Source organism: Typopeltis vanoorti, chromosome 8 (assembly GCF_054136105.1).
Source record: "Typopeltis vanoorti isolate ZY-2024b chromosome 8, IOZ_Tvanoo_1.0, whole genome shotgun sequence".
In the NCBI taxonomy this organism is placed as follows: domain Eukaryota; kingdom Metazoa; phylum Arthropoda; class Arachnida; order Uropygi; family Thelyphonidae; genus Typopeltis; species Typopeltis vanoorti.
The window spans coordinates 79,678,816-79,700,842 of record NC_143556.1 but is presented as its reverse complement, the minus strand read 5'-3'; the positions used below and the strand labels follow the sequence as shown (position 1 = coordinate 79,700,842).

The window sequence follows — 22,027 nt, the reverse complement described above, 5'->3', positions numbered from 1 at the left end:
ACTACGCATTGCATACGACCTATGACTGAGCATCTGCAATGATCGCTAATTTATACGTCGTATAGAAATAGAAGACACGACACAACATAAATTTTAAAAAATGATTTTTATTAATTAGGAAAAGATTTTGGAAAATTTTCTAGTGTTTTTTCCTTTTTTCTTTGGGGGGGGGGGCCGGGGGGCCCCCTCTGGGTGCGCCACTGGAGTAGAAACAACATTCAGATATGGAGTAAAATAAGTCCATCAATGAAGGACTGAGAGATTATTACTGTAGAGTCGATTCAAATTATCTTGGATTAAACCGTTCAATTCAATCTGTTATTAAATATCATGAAAAAGACAATGAAATCGTATTTATGCTTTTGACATTTGTACATGGCCGAAATATTTGTTCTCTGTGGTTGTTAATAAAATTCATAATATAAATCGTATTGGACACTGTATCGATAAAAACCACATAGGCACCCTATTAGGACTCGTTCCTTGAATAAAACAGTCTTCACCCCTTGGTCCCGCAAATATTTTTTGTTGTGTAGATTATTATAAGAATTTTATTAGATTCACTGGATGACCATGCATTTAAACGGTCATGTAATAAATAATTGGTACATTGACAGACCAATCATTTTATTGCTTTAGTTTAATAAATTTTATTAACTGTATATTTTTTACATTTCGTAATTTTTTTAAAATAAAAACAAAAAAAAATTATGGAATTCTGAATTAGAAACTAATCATGAAACTTTTTTCCAGCCACTTCGGGCCTCCTATAAGCAGTGGTCTCACAAGAGGGGGGGGGCAACGAATATCATCTACCACCTAACTATTAAAGTATTAATTATAAACCAATATTTCTTTTTTTATATTCCCGTTTTTATTTGGTATCAGAGTGCATTGTTTTCGGTAATTTTTATCACTCCAATGAAGGGGGTGCTTAAGGGTCAAAGCTGTATAACTGAGAGGAGACCTCCACATAGCCTTTAAAGGAATGCGGAGAACCGACCAGGGCTTCTGACCTAATGTCCAATCCTCACCTTCTCGTGGTGCACCCTGTTGGGTATCTACTTTGATACTGAACGAACGAGGATGGACTGGCAATTTGGGATTTAGCCAACCAAATTGTATTCTTATTGGTTAAACCAAAATAAAAAATGATGGTACAACATGACAAAATTTCATGCCGGCTGCAGCGTCGCCCGGTTAAACAAGGCCCCCCGTTGTTTTCGCCAGGGAACCAGGGCGAACAGCGAAAAGTCAGCTACTGGAACAAATCTGAAAACAAACCACAACTCAACATCACCAGAGTTAAAGATCGGTACTATCAACGTAAGAAGCCTGAATGGCAAAGAAATGGAGCTAACTGAGGAATTAGATAAGCCAGATCGACATAATAGGGGTGACTGAAACAAAAAAGACCAAAACTGGTGAGATCTTTCTGAGCAATAAATACAAAATGTTATATTCAGGCAATGGCAATCAAGGAAAAGAAGGAGTAGCCATAGTATTCAACACAAAATACGAGGCTAATCTTCTTGAATGGCAGTCAGTCTCAAGTAGAGTAATGTGGGCAAATATGAGAATGGGGGAACTGGACAATGAGACTTATTTGTGCCTATGGTCCCACAGAAGGTTCTACTAAGGTAGAAGTGGAGGAATTTTTTGACGCTTTAGAAAAAGCAACTGACACAATGAAAAAGGAAAAGTTGGTCCTTGTTGGAGATCTAAATAGCAGAGTAGGAAATGATTGTGAGACATACAAAAATATTTTGGGAAAATTTGGAGAAAAGAGCAAAGCTAATAATAATGGCAAATATCTGTTGGATTTCTGTTCAGGACATGGACTGGTTATTACTAATACCATGTTCCAACATAAAAATGTGCACAAATTCACATGGAGAGAAGAGGTTAGGAATAAGAAAAGTCTCATTGACTATGTTATTGTTGATAGTGATGTTTTCTCCCTGGTGCAAGACACCAGAGTGTACAGAGGATTTGAAATTGGAAGTGATCACTATTTAGTCTTGAGCAGGATAAAATTGAATTTCACATTGAAAAGAATAACATGTAAGAAAGTTTTAAAGCAAATAAAAGTTGAGCAGCTCTCAGATGTGAACTGTAGACACTAAAATACAGAAAGATTATTGAAAAGAAAATGAAAGAGTTTGAGAACAGGAATCAAACCTTGGAGATTCACTGGTAAACTCTGAAGAAAACATTGATTGATTCTGCCAGAGAGGCATATGGTGAGGTTGTGTGCAAGGATAAAAAAATCAGAACACCCTGGTGGACACAGGAAGTTAAAGAGGCAGTGAAGGAAAAGAAGAAAGCATATCAAAAGTTCCTGGCAAATAAGTCAGCTTTTACTCTTACAGAATACAGAGACAAATGTAAGAAAGCTAAACAGTGTGTAAAACTAGCTAAACAAAAGTCATGGGAGGACTTTGGCAAGAATATAGAAAATAAATATCAAGAAGGTGGCAAAATATTCTGGAGGTTGTTGAAGAAGCTTAGGAATGGAGGAAAGAGTGCTGTAAAAGGAGTTAGAGATGATAAAGGTGACATGAAAACAGGAGAAAAAGATATCCTTGAAGTATGGAGTAATTACTTTGAAAAACAGCTAAATGAAACAAGCAGTGAGGACAGCACAGTGATAAAAAACACTGACCAGGCATGCAGTCAGGAATACATATCCTTACTTGAAGTAGAAAAAGCCATCAAAGGCTTGAAATGTGGAAAGGCAGCAGGAGTAGATGATATTCGACCAGAAATGCTGAAGTATGGTGGTATAAAAGTCTTACAGTGGCTGCACTGCATAGTTCAGAAAGCCTGGACAGAGGGACGAATTCCCGATGATTGGAGTAGAGCTCTTATAGTACCCATATATAAAAAGGGAAATAAAACTGAATGTGAGAATTACAGAGGTATTTCCTTACTGAGTGTTCCTGGCAAGATCTATGCAAGTATACTTGAGAAACGGTTGAGAAGAATTGTGGAAGAAAAGCTTGGTGAAGAACAAGCTGGATTCAGGCGAAATAGAGGCTGTCAGGATCAGATCTTCACTTTACGAGAAATAGTCGAGAAAGCATGGGAATATAACAAAGATCTGTATTTAAGTTTTGTCGATTTGGAAAAGGCATATGACAAGGTGCCAAGAGAGAAGCTATTCAACACGCAACAGTTATATGGTGTCAATAGGGCATTATATCAAGCAATACTTAGTCTTTATTTGAATTGTAAGTCGGCAGTTAGAATTGAAGGAAGTACAGGAAGATGTTTTAATGTTAAATCTGGTGTGAGACAAGGATGTACATTATCCCCTCTGTTATTCATTATCTATATGGATCACATTATGAAGGAAAGTGGTATTAAACCTGATATCAAAATTGGAGATGTTAATGTCAGCTCCTTGCTTTATGCGGATGATGTTATACTTCTAAATAAATCCGCTACAAGTCTGCAAGATTCTCTGACTAAATTCAATTGCTGTTGTAATAAATATGGTATGAAGGTCAGCAATAAAAATACAAAGACAATGAAAATAGGCAGAATCATTGAAAATGTCAACTGTGTTGTGAACGGAGAACCTGTGGAACAAGTAAAACATTTCAGCTACTTAGGCACGATTTTTACTGAAGATGGTAAATTAAATATAGAAATAGACAACAGAATCAGCAAAGCTGGTATGGTGGGAAGTCAATTGAATAAATTCATATGGAATAAGAGAGAAATTAGTCGGAACACTAAATTAGCTGTATACAAGACAGTGTTCAAACCAGTTTTAATTTATGGATCTCAGAGCTGGGTTCAGAAGTAAAACATTTGACCAAAGACTAGAGACCGCAGATATGAGAGTCCTGAGAAAGATTAGAGGCATGAACAGATGGCATCAATGGCAATATCATATTAAAAATGAGGATATTAGGAAAGAACTTGACATTGTCAGCATCCAGGAATGTGTTAGCAGGGCTAATCTCAGGTGGTATGGTCACTTAAATAGAATGGGAGAGGAAAGATTAGCAAAACAAGTGTTCTCTGCCAGGTTGGCAGGAAAACGACCCAGAGGATGACCAAGATATAGGTGGATTGATTCGGTACAAAGTGCCTTAGACGATAGAAATATCAGATCTGATAATGTTGGAGTCTTGACAAGTAACAGACTGATTTGGAGGAACATTGTAGATAGGAAGTTAGTAATGGTGTAAATTTTTTCATGTAGTACTGTCATATCCTGTACACCCCTTGAGGGTACATGCCAGGAATTTGATGATGATGATGATGATGATGATGATGAAGTCTGAAAGTTCAGAGTTAGGTATATAGAACAAGCTGAAGAACTTTTGTCAAAATTAAGACATTTTAATAAAATAGCATTTATCCTATAGTGCACATTTATTTTAAAAAAAAGAAAAAGAGTGAAACAAAAGAATGGAATTGTAATCTACACGGATCATACACATTTCTGTGTTGATGTACTATAAAAAATAAATATGAGAGTTTGAGTAATGATTGTTTATGCGTCTCCGTGGCACAGTTAGATCAACTGGTAAACGTGCCCTTCTACTGTGAAAGACCTGAATTCGATTTTCTTCATGAAGAGAGGAATCTTTATACGGCTTTTCAGCAGGACGAGTAAGTGGATATCACACAGAGGTAGCAACATCTTTTCTCCGAAAATTCAGGCGTTTCATCGGCATACAGGCAAATCGGCAAGAGATCACACGAAATTAACAAACAAAAATACGATGGTCAGTCTTAGATAAAATAGTATGGATGATATATTAATAACTGGTATAGAGTGCCCTCTCGCGATGTGTCTTTGGACTACATGGAAGTATCACGTAATAGACAGAAAGTTAAACTTTACAAAATTTTTTTGGAAAATTAATTTCAATAATAAACATAATAATTAAATATCGTCGTTCATATTTATATGAAAAGTATTTATTTAATAATACATTAATTTCAGATTGCCGAAATATTAATAATGAAATGTAAATTGATTATATTATATTATATTATATTATAATATATATTATAATCGATTTATGCTAATGTGAAAGCAGAAAAAATTTCAACCGATATATTACTTACAGTTTATGTATTAATGTACTGTGCAATTGCATCAACCAGATGACGCTGTAAAAATCAGGTTTCATGCATCTAATTTAAGCTTAGATATAAAAAAAACTGGTTTGTTTAGCACAGATGAGACCAGACACAGGTGTTCTATCATTGCTGATTAAACTATCCTGTCTTCCAACTCACCATACGGAATTGTAATCAGACCGTATGGTCTGATTCATGGTTTGGTGGTCAACTAAACTAGTCATATGGTCAGCTTTACTCGCGAACTTCAAGTTTTTTCTTTGGTGTGTTTTAAATCACAACGCCTGCTTACTAATATTGCACACGCATGCGCAATTACAATATATAATATGTATCCAGTTATTTTTTTATCCAGAAATGCTTAAGCGTTTATGTTAATTCAATATATTCACGATGTCAATGAATGACTCAACGTTTGTTATTTTAAAAATAAGATACAACCTGGCATATTCAGAGTTTTTCAATTCACATCTCTAGCAGTAGTTGTGGAGCATCATCGCTGTACACCTTTGGTAATGTTATATTGTATACTTTTTTTTTTTTTTTTTGCAAATAGCAAAACACATTTTATGATCTGGTAGAGTAATTAATGTACCGACTGACTCTCCAGCCAACAGGTCCGTCGTGGTCATGGATGTTTAAGGTGGTTTTTAGATGGGAGATGGATTTCATCGCCCAGTGTAGGTCACTATGCTTATTAAGAGTCTGAAGCAAATTAAAAAAAAAGTAGTCCCATGTTTGGTTCCAGGCTTTTCTGATTAAGGAAAAAATAAATAAAACGACAAATGAAATTAAAATATAAAAAAATCCTTAAAAATTTAACCTCTCGTGGATGAGAATCACATGAAGTATTTTTTTACGTTATGTATATGTGTGGTCACCATTTTTATATGATGAATATTAAAACAAAACGAAACTTTGATCAGTTATAAATAAATATATTTTATTTTATTAAACATGCTTGACGATAAATTGATATATTTATTCTTTTAAACCTTTCAGATGTATTAGGACTTACACTTGTTTAAAGAAGTGCACTTTATAGATAAACAGGAGGCAATATTATTTTACATCCATCATTATCACCTTTTCTAGGTTTTACACCTTTACTTATTAAGGACATTTCAAATTTCTGGACACAACTAATCACAATGATGCAGCGAAACTACAAACTTTGGCATAGAATTTACCCAATGTTAATTGCAAAATGTGCAACACTTTTGTTTTGAAGATCTTTTCTTGTATAGTGCTTCTAAATTACAGTAGTTGAAGAGTGGAGTGATTTATCCATGTTTTTTTTTATTACAATACAGTTCATACTTTCTCATATACTGAAACCTTAAAATTCTTTACCGTATAATTATTTTTTTTTAAGAAAAAAGTTTAAAATAAATTTTGAAAAAATAATTTATATCATAATCAACTCTCGTAACCAATTTTCATTCACTATTAGCATCGAATATTTCAATCACAGTTTTCTTTCTAGGAAAACAAAATTCGATTTAGTGGTTAAAACCACTGATTTCAGTACTTTTATCACAAACACCTGAAAACCAGTGTTAAAAGTCCAATAAAAATTGATTACTTCTTGTAAATCCTTTCAATTCGATTGTTGCTATGTTCAAGAAATTTTCTCTTCAATTTCAGCATTGTGAAAATAAGGAGAGGAATTACTACTACATTCAGCTTTGTCCGAGGAAGAACTGCAAACAGCCATCTCTGATAGATCCAGATCCATGCTGCTACAAGAGATGGACTTTTCTTCCGTCATATCATCTTCATTTCCGTTTGTTCTTTCATCCTTTGTTGACTTCGATAACGGACAAGTGCGCAAGCATCGACATCTCCGATCTACATTACCTTCTTTCTTGTACTTTACCCGTCTGTTCTGGAACCATATCTTCACCTGTTTCTCCGAGAGGTTCAGGTAGGTAGCAATCTCAATCCGTCGTAATCGTGACAAATACATATTGGAAGAGAATTCCCTTTCCAATTCAAGCAATTGTGCACTTGTGAAGGCAGTTCTTATTCGTTTGCTACTGTGGATGTCATCAGGAGACTTGGTAGCATGACCTAGAAATAAATAAATAATAATAAAAAAAAATATATATATATAATTATCCCTTCTGGAAAACATTCTTCCTGACAAATAATCATAAATATTTAATCCAATTAACACATTATTTCTAGATTTTGATAGTCTTATGAAAAATAAGTAAAAATAAATTAATTTTTATTTTTGTGTTATTAATCGTTTTGTGCAGTTGTATTAACTAACGATTGTTTCGTATGGTTTTATTTATTTATTTTTTAAACATATTACACTTACAGACCACACTAGACCTGTATGGTCTAGTGTAGTCCGGGTTCGATAAGAAAAGAGACCATAGAGACTAAGCGAAGACTCCTGCGGAGCTTCAAAACGGGATAACAGAGGAGCATATAGGTCATACTTTGTTTAGTTATTCTCGTTTGAATATATGAGGACTTTTTCAAGGATTATTATTAATTTTTAATGTGAATTCCATCCACAACAAATTACATTAGTACTATGAATAAACTGCAGGTCAGATAACCTGGGAAATTCTGCTGTGGAGGCCAAGATGAAACTTTTCACGCCACTTCAAGCCTCCTGTAAGCATTCAATGAAATTCATCGCCAACTCAATTTAGACATTCAGTTTCTTTCGGAATTTGAAGTAATCATTTCATGGCTCTTTCTCATACTCTACATACATTTACTTACAATAGTGGAAAACAAAATAGACAGGAACAGTGGCATAGTCCAATATAAAATTCTTTAAAGAGTGTAGTAAGGTAGTCAAAACAGTAAATGGTATTCGAATTTCGTTAGTAGAAACAAATACTTCATTGCTATTCTTTAGAGAACGATGATCAGATCTTCTTTAGATCGTATTCAAGTTTAAACTCTTTATCTGAGAAAGATTCTTGATATGCTAAAGAAGCGATTTGATTTTTTTTTTTTTATGCAGCTCAAACCTATAGTACTTTTGCAACGTGGGTGGGCTAAGGATTTTTTTGCTATTTTTTTATTAATTTATTATTATTATTATTATTATTTTTTTTTTTTGTATTTTTAATTATTTTTTTACATAGTCTGGAAGCGCTGCTCTAGAGACCAAACATGGAACTATTTCAAACCACTTCAGGCCTCCAATAAGCGGGGCGATGGTCTTACACCGGGGAATGAAATTCATCTCCCACCTAATTGATGTACGTATGAGTGGCTACAACTCATGCAGAAAGACTTCGATTTTATAAGTTATCGAAGTTAATACAAACAGATTTATTTTGTTTTATTTATTTTGTTTATACAAACAAAAAATGAGTTGAATAATAAGGATTTTTTTTTTTAAAGGAACTGAGTCTTAGTGGAACCCGTGAAAAGGAAAATTATGAACCACTGACATAACTATTCAGTAGGAGTACCGTGATTGGAACTTTAGGTACTATAATTTTACTTTTATTGATAATGTTTTTTTTTTTTTTTTTAACTTGAATGCAATACTTTTTTGGGGGGAGAGGAGAATAGCTAGCTGTATGAGACAATCACAGGTATTCAGCTCTATAGGATTCTGCTTGCATACAGAAGTTAATTTTGTATAAACTTTGCATCCTTATGACTAGATTTAATATTAATAAATTTAAAAATCAAAAATTATTCTATTAATCAGGTCCAAAAAAGAGGTTCAGTTTAAAATAAAGACTAATTAAAAACGATTAAAATTATATAATTATCAGACACCAAGAAATGTTTATTATAACTTTCATATAAAAAATAGAGAACGTCCCCATTTTCTGTGTAAAACTAATGCATTCTCTTGTTTTGTTGACAATAAAAGACGACAGCAACAGAAGTAAATATTTATAAGGAACATACTATGTAATCATGTCCATATTTGTGCATCATCTCTTTAATTCAATCTACTCAATTATATTTGACTTATTAATATGGAATAACTATTTAGATAAGTATCGCGTTTTCGAAAGTCATAATCTGCTTTAAATTCACACACAGAAAGAGTTCACCTCTGGACTTGGACCTTGCGTCTAGTGTTCCTGATGGTAATTGGCATTAGATTTATCAATTTTAGGAATTATACGCTAAATGAATGAATATTCGAAACTCAATAAATTAATACATCTCTGTTTTGCATTAACAAAACACGGAAGCATTGAATAAAAAAAATGAAAAGAAAAAAGCGGAAGTTGACTGTTTTAAATTCAAATGCAATTTTCTTTGGTGAGCATACATTACAGTCTCTTCATTTGAAAAGAAAATCCCAAAGAAGAAATGTCACCTTATATTTTCCAAGGACTCATATTTTCTCGCGAACCAGTGTAATAATAACATTGGCAAACATAATAATATGTGCTCATGTTATTATCGCCATTTCGACTATCAGGAAACCCAAGATCATTCTGGGTCGTCACGGGAGCTGACACACCGTTCATTTAGGCATAGCTAATGGGTACCCGAGAGACAGGGAAATGGCTTTTACGATTTCTCACACTTCCTGTTCTCAATTAGTGTGTTTGGTTTCTTACTCATGCTGGCTGTATTCGTTTGTAATAGACTTGGCTTATGATCACATAATAATTGATGTTTCATAATCATGCCGATTAGAGATTTAGCTTAGAAAAACTCTATTTTCATGTCATTTAACTCCCATGAAAGGTTGTAAATGTATAGCCTATTTTAGCACGTGGGGTTTGGTAAGGTTTAAATAATCGGGAATTTTAATGTAGAGACCAAATTTTCAAGACACTCTAGACTTACAATAAATAGGTTCGTGGTGTCACACTTTTGCGATAAAAAAAATCATATTCTACCGAAAGCTTCATGACCATATATCATTAGGATTCAACCCCGAGAGTGACTGGAATATGGAGCCGCTATGCACTCGTCTACCACGTCGGCCGAAGTAGCTAAGATCGTGAGGTTAGTACTTCAGGCCTGTTTAGCAGTATGAAAAACCCGATTTTTTGGGAATCGTCTTCTTCTGTTCAAGGATTAAGCATTTTCCTGCTTCATTGGTCTTTCCACTTAGCAGCTGGTCTTCCTTTCTCTCTCTCTCTCTTTCCTTTTGGTCTTTATTTATCCACCTCTGTTAGCCGATATCTTTCCATCCTAAATTGATACTCTTTCCATTTCTCTCTATATTTCTAGATCTATTCTAGCCTCTCTTCCGATGTCTTCATTTCTTATATGGTTCAATTTTGTGCATCCTTTAACTGCTCTTAAAAAATCTTAAGATAGCTTGTAGTTTACTTTTATCTTTCTTTTTAACAGTCGATGTTTCTGAACCATACAATAGAGTGGGAATGGCCATTCCTTTATAAAATTTCAGTTGAGTTTGTCATCTTTTATTATTATTATTATTATTCAGTGTCATTTTAATTGTTCTACAGATTTCTTTATGTTTTCATCTGTATCTATATATATATATTATTTTTTTTTCGGAAGCAAATCCTACAAAAACTGTGTGAGAAAATAGTCGATTGATGTGTATTTTGAAAATCCCTGACTATGAAAGAATCTTACATGAGAGGAAAAGTTTTTTTCGCTTTTTTTTTTTATCCCTTTCAGGAAAGACTAAGCTTTAATGTTCTATCTTGAGATTTGTTCAGTTTTTGGCATCTCTAATTAAAAAAAAAAACTTGTATGAAAGCATATGCATTTATAAGAATAAACTCCCGTTTATTATGATAAAATAACCAGCTACCTAATCGCTTTTAAATAGTCTTGGGTCAGGGGCAAATAATAGATCACGTATATGTGCGGCATATTGGGAACTCGAACAAGCAGTATATGTTGTTGTATTCCTGCACGTCTACTAAAGCCAGGACGATGAAAGGCAACCAAACTTAGATTAGCTAAGAGGTTTCTAAACAGTCGTCACGATTCTGTTTTAAACGAGTGGAGGGGATAAATGTCCCGGTAATAAGTTGGGTTTCATATTTCGGCTTAGCCCAGCAATGTGGAAACCATACGTAAATATATAGTTGAAAAGTATGGCGATAGGAGAAATTTGCGCGGAAAAACAGGAATATAAAGACTAATATTTAAAAAATACTAAATATTAGTATATTTGAAATGATATAAATATCAAATACGGTTCATCTTAGAATTACATTATTATATCATTCAAGATACTCGATGGATGATTTTATACATTAGTCTTAATTTTATATATCTTTATGAAAACTTTAGATCTAAAAATGTAATCATTTGTTAAAACTAGAGTAAATCAATCAATGAAAATATAGAAGATCATGTGAAGGTGTTTCTAAGTTATCGAGATCGCTATTATATACACCTTTGGAAACCACATTAGCCTACCATATCATAAGTATCATAATACTCTATATTGTAGTATAGACAAAATAACGAATTAGAATGGTAGCAGGATAAATTACAGTAATGGCAAATAAATACCACTCAGAAAAAATGCCACTTCAAGAGAATGGCTGTTGTGAATTTATTGGATTTATTATCAGAATTCTGCTTTTAGTTGTATTGATTCGATCCCAGATGTTCAGCGATGAGAAATAGGTATCCTGATAGCTTGCTTCATAGTATATTTATAAGCAGATTCATAGCACTTTCGTCCAATAATGTGTTCGTATTGTGTTCACAATGTGTTTTATTAGATTATAAGGATATTTCTGTGCCAAACAGAAGACGCAATAGTCTTCCGGTGATAATAGAAATGTTTCTAAGCAAATGAATCAGACTTCGGTTGTGGTGAATTATAACCCTGAAGGAAGCGAAACTGTCTTAATCTTGAGATAATAATGTGTAATAAATATATTTTTTTTAATTTATTTTCTTAAAAGATTTCCTATTGCTTGGGACATTTTTATTGGGATTGCAAAGAAAACCGATTTTTTTTTTTTTTTTTTTTTTTTTTTTGCGAAAGTATATGTAAAACAAAATACTCACGCATATTGCACTTCCTTATATTTATTGTATAAAACACGATTCGTTATTCGTTTTGTAAGGAACTTTGGTTTGGTGAGTCCGCAATCCAGCTGTAATCACACACTCTTTTCGTGTAATGCACGAATCCTGTTGTTAGTTTAGCACAATTTGCTTTGCTTCTCTTAACATTACTTTTCTTTTCTATTTTTGCTGCTTCTTTGTGAAATATCGAGAGAGATTCGTGTACATCGTTGTTCGTTTAAACAGCAGGGACTATCACGAACAGTAATCTAAACGTCTTCATCGGGAATTTTTGTTCATATGAATTCGCAATAATATGCTATTACATGTACTTGGGTAAATTAACAATATGCTAGTAATAATTTATCCTATTAAAATTCAATAAATTATTAATTTAGTTTCTTTCATTCGATGAGAATTCTTTCCATTTAACAATTTTATTTACCAGTTTCTTTAGAAACTGTAGAAACAGTTAAAATCATTAGAAGCTTCAGGATAATAGACAGAAAAACGACTGCAGTTCTCTGTAACTTTATTTTTAAAAAAAATTTCTTTATATTAATTTATTTATACCGTATTTCACATAAACCAGTTAGACTTTAAAATGTAAATTGTTGCTTTTTTATCGTATTTTATCTGCTGATTGATTTAAGATGAAACATCTATAATAAATTATTAGTAAAAATAAATATAAATTAATATAAGAAATTATTATATTAGATTAATCCCCTCCCGAAAAATTATTATTTAAAGATATGTAGCGAACTATAATGCTTACGCTGAAATATGACGCTGATATTCCTAAAAATCCAGCGGTCGCAACGAGGGAACAGTTTGTCCCTAAATATTTCGATTGAGACTTCAATCTGTTTACAAACAAGCGTTATATATAATAAAAATCATTGCTTCTCCATAGAGTATTAATCTCAGGACTCATCGCAGGAAGGCTATTCTATAGTACCCAATAATACACGATCCATCGTCTACCAACTCCATCACCACAAGAGCCCCTGGAGCTCAGTCTTCATCTATACTTCGTGTAAAGGGCTTTGCCTACACAGATAGACGAAGCCCTTTGCTTGGAAAGACCTGGGTTCGATTCTCGTCTATAACGTGACCTTTATCTGATCTCTTTGACTAAAGGTGAGTTACCCGGTCTCATAGGAGATAGAGATTTTTTCACCCGGAAACTCGGGTTTTTTCGGCCCTCGGAACAGGCAAACCGTCCACATGGATTTACGTTTACGCACACGGATTTACAGTCACTATATATATATATATATATATATATATATATATATATATATATATATATATATATATATATATATATTGTAGTTCCTACCTTTTCATAATTTATTATAATATTGTAATTGTAGTTCCTATATTTTTATAGTTTATTATAATATTCTAACAAAGTATTTAAAAAGGTATATTCTACGTAATTTTTTTTTAGTTTTAGAAATTATTAAAAGTATTAAAAAAGAAAAAGAAATTGAAAGTTATAAATTATTTCCAAAATAATTATAAATATAAAGAAAAAATGTAGTATGTCTGGGAAACATTCGATATTTTAACATCTCTTTAGTAGCAGTAGATGTAAAACCAGTTTTTTTTTTTTTTTTAAATCATTCATCGATCTTGGAAAGATATCTCCAAGTAACACTACTGAAGTTTTGTTTAATAATTAAGTGAAACGAAAAAGCTGAAGCCGAAGCAATGATCTTGATTATAAGAATTATGAATTATTTCGAAATGATATTATAACGTTTTGTATGTAAATTAAAATGCTATACTTTAGTATTATTGTTATTGCATAGAGAAATAGTAAATGACCATTCAGCACATGATATTAATTTCCTATTGCTTTATGCTCTCTTTGTGTTTTTTTTTTTTTTTTTGACAAGAAAGCAGATGAATTTAGAAATGAAAACAACAGAAATATTAACACAAGTTTAATTTATATCCTTCAAATCGCGATTGCAAACTCTAGTACTTGCATGATGTATATTTACATGGCATTGTTAATCAATTGCATCTGAATATTAGAATTTTTTTGTTATATATTTCTCCCATTTATTAACCAATCAGACATAAATATGCTTTATTCCAGGAAGTAACTTGAACACTGTGACTTACCTCTATCTCCAGGTGAATATGAGTTCGATCTTGACACAGACAGTCTATACTGGCTAAGGTCATGGGGTACAGTAACTGAATGTTCAGCAGTGGGACTCCGTTGTTCCAAGGGCGTGAAAGAGACCGATCCTAAGAGGCTGTTTTCTGCTAAGGCACCGATTGAGAGGGCAGTCCGTAGCGGGCTGTTGCCTGAAGGTTCTATGGTGACAGCGGTTGACAGAGTCTGGCGGCTGTTCGGACGGATACACAGCGGGCAGCAATAAGCTCCGGGAGGAGTTACAGGTAAGCCAAGAGCGCTTTTTCGTAGGTAGTTGGTAAAGGCAAGGGTGGATGTGTGATGGGGATGATTATGATTGCCAAAACATGGCGGTGGAGAAGTGATTGTTAGGGGGTTTATTCTGCTGGGAGACCATAAGGTTCCGCCACAAGTTACTTTTGTTCGAGAAGAGTCTGAACCTGAAGTATTGGAATGATGAGTCAGAATGGAGTCGACAAGAAACGACCTGGACATGGTCACTGGTAGCAAGGATAATTTAAGGAGCAGCTCAGTTACAGGTGGTCAACATTCCACTAAATGTAGTGATGCTAATACAGTTGACAGATTTTTCTAGCCGGTAGGAATTGACACATGCGCAATTTCACTTTCATACACATATACTTGCTCATTAAGACGAACTTCTTAGGACAGTGAAGATCTAGTGTCAAGCTACTAGCAACTCTTTAATTGGCATCTTCTTCACAGAATGTCCCCCAAAAAAGTGTTACACCCTCTTTCTACGCCCATTCATTCCCTTCTGACCAGGCACGAGTCTGTTCGATGCGATCCCAACGTACTCTTGGCAGTAATTTGCATTCAATGAGCCAATAACAGCGCCCAGTCGATTCGTAGAGAGCGGGGAAATAATAAATAATAAAGAGTCCACGAGGGGGCGGTCAAACGATATGTTAGAGGACGTCGATAGGTTGTGAACGCATGGCTTTCTCGCCTGACAGTTAATGCAGGGGGAAAGAGTAAGGGGGTAGGCTTACGGTCCGACTCACATCTAGCATTCCCTGCATCTTCTTTGACCTATTGTTGCACGTGTTTGATAATGCTTGTTGTCAGAGGCATGCCACGCGCCGTGGACTAATGGAGGCGGGGCAGCTTGTCAGCTGGAGCGTTCCAAGCAGTGACGTCAGCGGTAGGAAACTTCTAATTCGAGCAAGGCGTAGAAAGACACTTTTAAAGAGTGAACATTCTTCAATCAGGTTGTTATGTGTAATTTACACTAAGTAAAAGCTGATACAGTGTCGTCTTAGTAGTCATACTCTACTTCCATTATCCTGGGAATAATTCTTTCTCTATATCCTTTATTCACTATGAAGTGAAAATTTATATGTAGAGTCAAATAAAATGCCGCATTTTTATTTGTTTTAAGATTAGTGCTTTGATATATTCCGAAGAAGTATATCCCACCGGAGACACACGAATCTCTTCCCCACCTAAATATTTGAATTAAAAAAAAAAAAAACTTAAAATTTTAAGGGAACAAAGCAAATTGGGGGGGGGGGGATCCTCTCTGAGGTAGAGAGAGAGAGGAAGATAATGGTTAATTAGCATTTTTGCTAATATCTCCAAAAATGATATTCAAAATTGATATAAAGGACAAAAATTAAAAGTTATGCTTTTTTAGATTTAAGTTCAACTTTCTGGATGAATGGAATGCCCATCCTGTTCCATGTTCCTTAAGGTAAGTGGATGGACAAAATGATACCTCAGTACCGCTATATAATTGTTTCGGTCATCAAGTTAGAGAAAGATTAAGATTGTTTTAAGTATATGTGATAATTTCCTTCTTCTTTTAGAAGAAAACGTAAAGAGATTTTTTGAGATTAATTTGGAATGAACACTTCGAAAGACCAACGAAGGACGAAATGAAAAAGAAAGCAGATACTGCACTGAATGAAGTTACAAAACTGTAAGAAATAACCAGGATCCAAATTGCAAAAATATATCCGCAAAAGTTGGGTTGCAGTGTAAAACTGAAAATTCATTCCTTAAACTGGCATTTGGGCTAATTTTTCTAAAAATCTTAGTGCTGGAGTGCTATATCTCTGGTACTTTCTTCCGCAGCTGGCGTAGCTCAAAGGATCGTTGGTAAGCAAGCTTTCTTACTACAGTACCGAAACCAAGGAGGTTTGCATTATAAGACTAAATTGATTAAGTCGTACAACGAGATTTATGATTTCTAAGATGCTTTTGGGAATTTTTGTGAGTTCACTTAAATTGATGAGTCCAGTGTTTGGCATGAGAATGGCCACAGATTGAATGGTTCACCTACCTGAGATCAGATTCATAAAGTAGTTAAATGAGGTTAGTGTTCGATACTATACATTTTAACAGACTTTGCTCACTTCTTTAAATATTTATATATCCGAAATTGCGATGTCGCTATACCTGTTTCTTAAACAGGAAAAATAATTTTTTTAATTTTCACTGCGTTCGTAATGAAGTGTGTCCAACATTCTTTTTTTGTTGTTGTTGTTTTTGTGGGAAATTAAGTAATTAAGGAAAATAAATAAATAAATAAATAAATAAATAAATAAATATATATATATATATATATATATATATATATATATATATATATATATATATATATATATATATATATATATATATATATATATACACACACACCATCTAAGTTTCATTCGCATTTGGTATTCTGATTGTACTTCAAAGTTGGTTGATCGCGCTAGTATTTAAAATCATAATATGTTAATTTTTCATTACAAATTACATAATCAATAACAAACATCTATCAGCTTTGCTCTATACGTGTGACTGTTTTGTATTGACGCATGGTATTCATTTTGTTGATTTTTATTTTATTTTCATGTGAATTCCAGCTACGAAAGATTAGAAACTTATTGCACATTTAGTATACCAACGTGGTTGGATAAAAGAGTTAAATACTCCGGAACCCGTCTCTAGAGACCAGGGGATTATTTTCAGGTCATTTCATATATTGCTTTCAGTTGTGATACAACTGGTGTAACACTTCATCGAGCATTTGAGTGATCATACGAAATGGATGGATGAATTATAACGCCTGCCTTTACTTTTAGTTCTCTTTTTATCCCATGATAGCACTGCAGATAATTTGCTGATTTCTCTGATCCTTTATGGAATTTTTAAGAGTTCAACATGTTTCTTCCTCCCCCAACGCCATATATTTAGTCTTATTTATGTATAACGTAAGTTCAACGTGGCAAATTCAAATAACATTATCCTTTTCCGTTGACTGTTTATCTTACGAGACTTAAAAGGGAAAAATTAATCCATCCGAATGGTTACTAGACGAGAGAAGCAAATCTAGATGGAGAGGGGATTGATCTCATTAGGCCTATGAACAAGCTCAATTATGGATAAATTTCCTCATTACAAGATGAGACGGTTATACCATTATGATCGTTTTTCCATTATCTTCTCTCAAGCAGAATTTGGGACTAGAAGCAGTTTAAGACCTGTTTCGGTTCACCCCCCCCCCCCGCCATGCACACAGTGTCGACTTTAGTGGTCTTGGTACCTCGATGCAATTTTAAGTTGAGCTCTCCTTACTAATATTAAAATGTTTATTTTGTTTTTTTTCTACTCACTTCAGCGACCCTTGAAGGTGCCTCGATGCGACACATCGCCTGCTTACCATGTTAAGCCGGCACTGCATACACACACCAGCGCGTTGAAAATGTGAATGATAGATATTTTTACCTCTAACTTATGTCATTATATTCGGGCTTTCTAATATCATAAACAAAATCGATATACTTTGTATGCATCGCATTAATTCGTCGTGATAACTGATTCCATATTATTGCACAATATAAATGTTTCTCATATTTACTTTCTTCACGTTTTACGCTAACTGGTAGACCTACACATACCATGCAGATTTTCGAAACCAGATTTGACCGAACAGATTGGTTAATCCTTCCTCTTAGTGTCCTCTATCTGTATATTCTTCTGGTCAGTTTGCCTTCTTTGCGGAATAAAAAATCCGAGAAAACCCCCCCCCCCCCATATTACACCGGCTAACTCTCATTTGATTGAAAAGTCCTGATAAAGGTTCTTCGTGTCCTAGATGGGATATTCCAATTCAGGTAGTTCGAACTAAAGGGCATCGTTGAAACCAAATGAAATACGCAGGCTCATCCATTCACAATAGCAAAATTAAAATTTAGGCTCGAATCCTGTATAGGGCAGAAGAACCTTTATCACGACGTTTTAATTGAAGGGGGGGGTATCATTCTTATACGGGTGTGGAAGAGTTTTTTCTGGAAAACGCAAATTTTTCATCCCCCAAAACAGGCAAACGGTCCAGGAAAAGACCGAATCAAAAACAACTGAAAATCGTTAACCAATAAAAAGTTATTTTGAAAGTAAGCATTTAAAAATCAAATAGGACATTTGTTTTAAACATGAAAGTAATGAATTTAAATGTGTCAGTAATGGTAAAGGAATCCATCTATTGTCATCGAGAAAGATATTACCGAGGTGGTGAAAGTAAATGGTTAAATTTTTGTTTCTAACAGATCCTTCTTAGATCGGTGATCGAAAAAAAAAAAAGGCTATAAGGACGATGTTGCACTGGATTTCCTTCTAATCAGTAGGACCCCAAAATTGTTTTATTCTTTGGGTGGGTGTTTTGCAGTGTTAAAACATGTATAGCAGATTTTTGGAATGTTTATTCAGAAATCCTGCTATACAGACCACTTCAGGCCTACAATAAATGGGATGATGATCTCACAAGTAATGAAATTCATCTCCCATCTAAAGACAATTACAGACATTCATGTTCGTGGCGGAGTCGAACCGCATTCCGTTGATTGGAAAGAGGATTACCCTGCCAACCAAGTAGGCAAATACGGACATCAGTTTCCATAATAAATTATTACTTATTATTAGTAGTAGTAAATTATTTACGTAGTGAATTATAATTGTGACTATAATTATTAAGTGAAATAAACAGGTTACAAACATTATTGAGTAAAGAACAAAGCACGTAGGACATTGTGGCGTCTCTACTGTAAAATTTTATACCTGAAGAGATGAGCAGAATCGCCTTATGAATTAAGAAGCTTCCAGAGCTGTCGAAGTTGATGCTGCTCTCGGTAACATTTATGGTTATTGGCAGCACAAAGATCTGTTTTTCTAATTCATCTTGAATGAAAAATAATGATAAAAAAGAAAGTTGATAACAAAACCCAATGACAGGATTATGCTAATCGAAATCATGCGATTTCAATTAACATAATCGAAAAAAGAGTGCAAATTTCATAAAACTATTTCCATTTTAGTAATGGAGGTAGAATCTTCATTAATTTCCCACTAAATATTGTCTTTTATTATTATGTGCAAACTACTTTGATGTCTCTTTTAAAAATTTGTTTTATTTATTAGATTTTAGTTATTTTATTCGATTTTCAGTCAGTTCTTTTCAGTTGAATTCGACTATATAAAATTTTAATTTCTATCGTATCAATATATTACTGATATTTCAATATTAATTTTGAAAGAATTTAGTGAGAATGGAACAGACTAAAAAGCCTAATGTCTTCAAATGAAGTAGACGACGATGACTAATTTTGAAAATGAAAGGGGAAAAAAAAAGAAAAAATAAATAAATTCGCGTAATTATTTCTTTAGGCAAATATGAAAGAAGAAATACTATAACGATGCAAAAAAAATTACCAGATAAATTGATAGACCAAAATTTTCAAAATAATGGATCATAGTTTAAAAATAATTGTCTTCCTTGCAGGCAACTATTTTTTCGACGAACCCAAAATATTTGTTTGAATCTCCCTATTATACATTTAATAATTGATCTAACATAAGGGCACGTTCCAGTAAATTCATATTAATACTTCAAGAACTTATTTCTGACGCCATTCCCAATAGGAAATCATGTGAAGATGGTTATGCTTTTGACAGTTGCAAAACTCTTGCAATTTGGAATGTTGCATGCATGAGGAAGCGTGCTAATAATACTCAACCAGCAGCCAATGCACTCAAATGTATTTAGATTATTACACCATTATTACTGAAAATAACTGCAATAATGACAACATTTATATATATATATATATATATATATATATATATATATATATATATATATATATATATATATATATATATATATATATATATATATATATATATATATATATATATATATATATATATATATATAGAATAAAGAATACTTAGACAAACATTTTGTGTATTTATAATGGTAAAGGGAACTGTTGCCATTGAGTAATATTGGAGATCACCACAAAGATTTCCACATCAACATTTATTCACTGATGGTTTGTGAGAAATTTCGAGTGAATTGTTAGGTGCTGAACGACACACTGTAGATAGAGAAAGAAAACATTATTCAAAATGCATGACGTAGTTCGAGAGTTAATTTGGAAAAAAATACCCGGTAGCCGATACGAAGAATTGTATCCTTACCATATCAATACAGTGAATTTAATATCTTGAACTTGAGATATGGAATAGATAGTTGGGAATTTGCTATGGTTTCATACGTATCTAGCTCACATCGCAAAATTTTATTTACTGATGAAACACCAAACCTATCTTCGTCAGGCCTTAGGCAATTTTTTGTGCTGGGATGAGGAGGAAGTAGAAGGAGAAAGAATTCCAACTTCAAAATGAGTAGTGTAATTCCTGTACTGCCGTTTCTTTGTAGAAAAGCAGAAAAAAGAACATTTTCAATTAAATATATTTAAAAAAACCCATCAATTTCAGACAATAAATTAATTGTGAAAAGAAAAATGTCTTCATAACATAATAAGCAACAACAAAAAAAAATTGAACGTGTTATAAGTGAAAAATTAAATTATAGTGATAAAACGAGAATTTTTTTTTTTTAAATCCTAAATAGGCATTTCGTAATCACCTTCCCTCCAAAAAATAATAAATAAATATATAAATAAAAATGACTAAAAATAATAAAACAACAGACAATATATTTTGTATATTTCTATGCCATCTTCCCTTTCATGTTAGGCTCAATGGTCTATCATCACGGCCAAGCAATTTGGCCGCTGATAGGGCTGTTAATCCTGTCCATATTGTCTGCTACGTCTCTAATTGCGTTTATTCCTGGGTAAAATCCTGATTTTTTTTTTTTTTTTTTCCAAATTATTCGTTGTCACAGACGGTTTGCGCAGTGTCCATCATTACCATTCACAATACAGGAAACATAGCGGTTGTATGTCGAGGTGGACATTTTTTATTGTTGTATTTGTACTATGTATTGAATAATGAAAAAAAAAATTTTTTTAAATATTTAATTTTTTTACAAAATACAGATTTATTTATAGGAATATAAATCAATAAAAATACAAAATTAATAAAACTAAATCACTGAAATGCAAAATTAATAAAAATAATTCAATAAAATACAAAATTAATTTTAAAAACAATCAATATAAATACAATCACGAAAGCAAGTACTAGACATGGACACAGTTTATTCCTGGAGGACACCTACAATTCTAAAGATTTTATATTCCACGAGGATCTGAAGTGCAATTAACAACTGAATTTTTTTTTCGTCATAAAATACATAATTGTTATAGAGAATGAAATTTAAGGCAAACTATGATCTTCAACGATAAAACAAATTGAAATGCAAATATTATCTTCAATTTTACACTCAATAGGGCAATATGATACGTTATATATAGAAAAAGAAACGCTATAATAAGCATCTATTTAAATAAACGTAAACGACCTAGAAAAGGAAATACCAAG

The 22,027-nt window shown here is 33.2% G+C and overlaps 1 protein-coding gene across 1 annotated transcript; it reads right to left on the bottom strand.

Annotated features, from left to right (window-relative positions):
• Positions 1–6,727: 6,727 nt before the first annotated feature.
• LOC150104153 (uncharacterized) lies at positions 6,728–14,722 on the bottom strand. Its single transcript, XM_090396410.1, has 2 exons — positions 14,212–14,722; positions 6,728–7,179 (listed from the first exon to the last, which is right to left on the bottom strand). Exons 1-2 carry the CDS (start codon positions 14,720–14,722, stop codon positions 6,728–6,730), a joined length of 963 nt encoding a protein of 320 aa, XP_090252536.1.
• Between the last annotated feature and the right edge of the window lie 7,305 nt (positions 14,723–22,027).

Excerpts from the sequence above, each read along its gene's own strand:
- LOC150104153 (XM_090396410.1), bottom strand. The coding sequence starts at position 14,722 with ATGTCCAGGTCGTTTCTTGTCGACTCCATTCTGACTCATCATTCCAAT. Across the intron at positions 7,180-14,211 it reads ATATTCACCTGGAGATAGAG|GTCATGCTACCAAGTCTCCT; the intron begins GTAAGTCACAGT and ends ATTTATTTCTAG.